Source organism: Musa acuminata, chromosome BXJ2-10, assembly GCF_036884655.1.
Source record: "Musa acuminata AAA Group cultivar baxijiao chromosome BXJ2-10, Cavendish_Baxijiao_AAA, whole genome shotgun sequence".
Lineage (NCBI taxonomy): Eukaryota > Viridiplantae > Streptophyta > Magnoliopsida > Zingiberales > Musaceae > Musa > Musa acuminata.
Window position 1 is genome coordinate 16426216 of NC_088347.1, and position 5409 is coordinate 16431624.

A 5409-nucleotide genomic window follows, 5' to 3' on the forward strand; every position below is an offset into this window, starting at 1 on the left:
ATTGCAAAAAGGGATTATGTTCATAAAAAAGATGGAATCGGCTTTATGAGTAACACTCACCAAAAGCCAACCATCTTTATTAAGGGCCCAACTTTGCATGTTTCACCTTGAAACAAATGTAACTTTTATTATAAATTTAGACATTATACTCATAAATGTCCATTTAAGAGGTATAGTCCACATAAGTTAATTTGGATCCCTAAAGGAACTTTAAATGACTCAATAGAAAATGAGAAGTTAGGTAGATCTATTTATGAGGAACCCAAGGTAAAATGGGTACCTAAAAAAAATCTCATTTCTTGCAGATATGTTATTCACTTATTTACGAGGAACCCAATAGTTCATTTACTCTAAGTCAAGCACACTTTCATTATCGTTTTCGTCGAACGAAGTTTTCAAATCTATATGATTTTATGAAAGCACTAATTCTACACCCCTCCCCTCCTCCCCCCCCTCTTAGTGTCGATACGGTCCTAATAGGAGCTACCTACTTATGCGCCAATCTAATATTTCACTCACGCATGAAACACATTGTTATTGAATTTCACTTTATATAAGATCAAGTTGTCAGACATCAACTACGTGTTTTTCACTTACATACGACTGATCAACTAGCAAACTTACTTACGAAGCCTCTCGCCTACAAACTATTTTCATTGCATCAGTCCAAGATCGACATTCTTGACAGAAGTTCAATCTTGTAGGGACATGATAGCAGATAAGATTTTTTCAACTGCACGAGAAAATCTCACTAATCAATTAAAGAAAATCCTTTCTTCTAACACGTATAAATAGCTATTACATTCAACTAATCCAATCGTGCACTCTATCAACCTCAACTCACAAATAAGACAAGAAAGTCAAATCATTTGAAGACGACAAAATGGCTAAAACCATAGAGCGGAGGGGAAGTGAGACAATTTATCTTGCTCATAATCAACAAGAGAGTAGAGGGGAAGATGAGACAAAATTTATCTGGCTCATAATCAACAAGAATCAAACAGTCAATACAGTATTCTTGAGCAGCTGAATCCCCTAGTAGGCAGGTTAACAATACAACCGTTGTCGCAGAATCTCTGAATCGCCCGAACCGACTACAGAGTGTCGTGTAAAGCATCCGAACACAAACAGTGCCCCCTATAATGATCGTGTCACTGTTAGCAGAGCGGCATTCTTCACTTGAACTTCTGCTGCCAGTCGCCGTACTGCTGAGGGTCGGTCTGGTAGTAGACAACTTCTCCCTCGTCGCTCACAAAGTGGTCGACTCTTAGGCTCCTAAGAAGAACGCCAAACAGGTGCAGTGGAAGCGGCCCAGATTTCTCCGGTTCTCGGTAATATTTCCCGAGCACAGGTTTCGCAGCCTTTGTCTGAAAGCAAATGACAGATGCCAAGTCAGTGCAGTGCTGGTGATGCGAGGGAAGTGGAAAAGAATAAGAAGTCATAGGGGAATGTAAACTTACTGCTTCTACCAGATTGTAGTGTGGTATCTGGGGAAAGAGATGGTGAATGACATGAGTTCCAATATCATGGTGGATGTTGTTTATCCAGCCATAGTCCCTATCAATTGTCGTCAGTCCTCCTCGCAGATAGCTCCATTCCTACAAGATGGAAGAAGGTAATGTGGTTTAGCGACAAACAGGATGATTACCGGATGACCAACTACATGATTACAGTAGTAAAGGATTCAAAACCCTGCCAATTAGTTTCTAATTGTTGGTATCACCTAAATGTAAAACACGAGTACTTTTTTTTAGAGATTATACATGAACAAATTTGAAACATGTCATACATTTTTATTCTAGATTAGTGTTCAGCTTTGATGTTGAATTTTATAGCTACTAGACTACTTTGGCCAAGTTGAACCTTAATTAAGGTCTTTTCTGTCTGTAGCTGCTTTAATGAATGTTGCTCAGTACTTCAGTGGAAGATTCCACTTCATAATTTTAGATGCTGTAGATTGTATCCATATAACCCGTAGACTTATTTCTCGAAGGAAAATATAGCCTATAGAGTAGCTAGATGTGGGATGTTGACAAACATTTTGTGATCCTACTGGACAAAACAGTAGTAATGCAATGGCTGATGTTAACTATATGTAATATATGGATTTAGAATCTTGTTATAAGACGAGGATGGGTGATCGTCATACCTTGCCACGGTACCAGGGGAGCTTCTCATGGTAGCCATGGTGATGCAAGTAAGTAACCAAATCTAGCCACATTACAAAAACCTGATCCAGGGAATTGCAGGAATGTCAGATATGCTGTGCATAGAAGCATATTTTTACCAACCACAGACGATCTTTTGTGAACGCACTTACCAAGGAGGGCAAACCATAGAGTTTGAGCACTGGAATAGGGCCATACACCCAGGATAGACCAAGAAGCAATGTGACCATGGCTGACCAGCACAAGGTTGATACGATGATGTCGCCTTGCTCATTTGGATGAAACAAGCTGCTACTCGGCAGGAAATGAGAACCTTCTTTTCCAGGGCTTCTCCACAACTTTCGGATCATAGCCGAGAAGAAACCAAGTTAGATTTTGCTGGAAAAGATACGAGGAGTTTCTTTGCTCTTGGTGAATGTCACAGACTCACCAGATAGGCCGGGAATGCAAACAAGGGGTAAGGTAACGAAAACCGCATTTTTCGGCCGTTCGGTTTCATTCCCCTGTATGTCTTCTCAGGTAACTGCAACAAAGAAACAATTGAAGTTTATTCTTGGGGACAAAATCAACCAAGCTTAAAAGCTCAGATGGTTACACCAACTAGTTTTTGTAATTAATGTTTCTTGAAAGAAGTAAAAGGTTGTTCATCTAAGATGCGATGGGAATTCTCAAAAGAGAAAACGACTAAAAGTGTTCTCCCAAACATTGTAAATCGAAGTAAATTCAACTGCCAAAACTCAAACGTTAAACTCAGGCAATGGAATCAAGAGCAAGATAAAGAGTCTGTAGAAGTCTCCGTCAGATCTCTCATTAGGTTCAACATTTCATATATGCTAAGAGAGTTTCAATTTGTGACTGAAATATCGTGTCAAGCCAACTATTATTAGTTGGCCACACAATGGGGCGGATTTCTTTTTCTTTCAGTTTCCAGATGCTCTTTTTTGTGCCCAATAAAAATGGGGGCATGCTTCCAGAAGAAAGGCCGGCACTACGTTTAACCCTAATTTCTTGTAAATTTAATTGGACAAATCAGTGTTCAACACCACTCGTGAATCTTGAGATCCAAGCCATGGTGAAGATCATCCAGCTTCTGCACCAACCACAAAGAACTCGAGTCTGAAAGTATACATCTAAATAACCAAAATAGCATCTAGATGTGTATGATATTATGAATGAGCAAAGTTCATCCAAGCTGTACAAGAACTAAAAAGAAGATAGTGCCATGAAGTTATACATTCACACTGTTCAAAGCACAAGGCAACAGAATAATCAGGACTGACCGGGTGCCACGATTCATCCTTGTCCACATTCCCATGGTTCTGGTGATGAGTCCTGTGGCTAATCCTCCTGTTTTGGAAGCCAGCAAATTTCAAAAAGGAAAAAAAGAGATTATAATATATCCAAACTCCCACACCCGACTTAAAGAACTGGAAACTTTATAGAAGCAAGAGTTACCATCCATGGTAAGGCACCAGAATGCTGGAGTGAAGAAAGTGCCCAACCACATTGTTCAGCCACACGCTGTTGGAGAAGCTTCCATGGCCACTGCCAGAGAAAAAGCCAACGTTAGTTCATCCATTCTGAACTCTTATCAAATCTGGTTTACCCTGCGACGACCAAGTGTCGATACACATAGACAGATGTGCAAATACCAGTCATGTCCCAGAACGAAGACAGCCCAGAACATGGTGCCCTGGGCTAGCCAGTAGATTGGCCAGATGATCCAACTGTCAAAATAGCCGGCGGCAGCCGCGAGCGCGGCGATGACGACGGCGTCACGAAGGACGTAGCTCATGGAACGCCAGGGGTTCTTCACCCAGCAATGGCTGGGTATGGCCACCCGGATATCACCGATCCTGAATGGCGGCGGCCGTCCGGCCTCGAACTTCCCATCCTCGCCGTTCACGACCTCCCCGTCGTCTCTTTTCGTCATGGCCACCATCTTATTGCGGGCGGCCCAAGACCAGGGCCAGATACAGAGGAGGGAGATACAAGGGCGAGGAAAGGAGCACAAGAGCCTCGTTGGCCGGCTCGTTCTTGGTCAGGGCTGCGGGAGGATGAAGGGTGGTGTGCCGGCAGGTGCATTTATGGGCCACTCGCCACCGCCCCGTCCGCCCCTGCGATCCGAAGCGCGCGCTCTGACACTCCATCCGTGCCTCGCTCCTCCATCGATCCGATTCACGTGGCGGCTACGTGACCAGTAACGTGTGGGGACTCCTCCCGTCCCCGCCGAGACAGGGTCCAGCCTTACCGCTTGACTCGGCGGGACCCAGCTCCGAACCGAGCGGCGCGCAACGCGGGAGGACGGTAACGGGAGATGGGCTGGACGCTGTCTCTCTCGATCGCCCTGATATATCTCGCCCCCGGTTGGAATCGGACCGAACCGGGCTGGGATGAAGGTAACGCAGTCGTAACATGATCGAGCCAATCAACATCCGCTACCCAAGAGGCTAACCAATTCTGGTGATCAAATCGAGTGGGCCCACGCTGCTCTCCTGACACAGCATGGGATCAAATCAGGAACCGATTCGTTCCACCGCCCATGCCGTAGCCCCGGCATCAGACGGTGAGGGCCATCACCCCTACCTGTCAGAGAGGCCCAGGACTGGCTTCGGGCCTTCTCAGACGGTGGGGCCCATCTCTCATACATGTCAGCGAGGCCTCAGACTCGGATCTATTACGGTCCATGTCTCGATTAGCGATGAAGTACTTGTGAATTCAACCCTATCAATTCTGTGACAGGTTTATGGGAATAATTTTTTAAGTTATCCATAAATGAAATTTCATCAGCTAATCAGGATGTGAAGTCAACCCTATCAATTCTGTGACAGGTTTATAGGAATAAATTTGAAGTTAGAAATTTCATCAGCTAATCAAGATGCCAACAATGGATCAAATAGAAATTAGAAAGGGTAAGCAGTGAAGGATTACATACTCTGGAATTCTTTTTAGGTCCCTGTCCTTGGATGCCTCTAGTATTTCCTCGAGTTTACTGCTTGCAGAGAAATGGCATGAGAGGGGCCATGAAGAAACTAAAACTGATTAGATAAAACTAAAAAGAGGAATAATCAAGAGAAAGATAAAGATAAACATGTCAACACAAAATAAATAAATACAAAAGATACAATTAAGAATCTTTAATCACCTTTGTGACATCTAAGAATAATGTAAAACTTATTGTTGATCAATTTTTTTAATCTAGATTAATATATGATTAGGTAAGATATATTATGGATATGAT

General features: G+C 43.2%; 1 protein-coding gene across 1 annotated transcript; it reads right to left on the bottom strand.

Annotated features, from left to right (window-relative positions):
- Positions 1-1109: 1109 nt before the first annotated feature.
- LOC135624204 (fatty acid desaturase DES3-like) lies at positions 1110-4230 on the bottom strand. The gene is made up of 8 exons (XM_065127612.1): positions 3821-4230; positions 3624-3713; positions 3449-3515; positions 2599-2691; positions 2321-2506; positions 2150-2230; positions 1461-1598; positions 1110-1367 (listed from the first exon to the last, which is right to left on the bottom strand). Exons 1-8 carry the CDS (start codon positions 4108-4110, stop codon positions 1176-1178), a joined length of 1137 nt encoding a protein of 378 aa, XP_064983684.1. The 5' UTR covers positions 4111-4230; the 3' UTR covers positions 1110-1175.
- Positions 4231-5409: the final 1179 nt, after the last annotated feature.

Excerpts from the sequence above, each read along its gene's own strand:
- LOC135624204 (XM_065127612.1), bottom strand. The coding sequence starts at position 4,110 with ATGGTGGCCATGACGAAAAGAGACGACGGGGAGGTCGTGAACGGCGAG. Across the intron at positions 2,507-2,598 it reads TTGCATTCCCGGCCTATCTG|TTGTGGAGAAGCCCTGGAAA; the intron begins GTGAGTCTGTGA and ends ATGATCCGAAAG. Across the intron at positions 1,599-2,149 it reads TCCCCTGGTACCGTGGCAAG|GAATGGAGCTATCTGCGAGG; the intron begins GTATGACGATCA and ends TCCATCTTGTAG.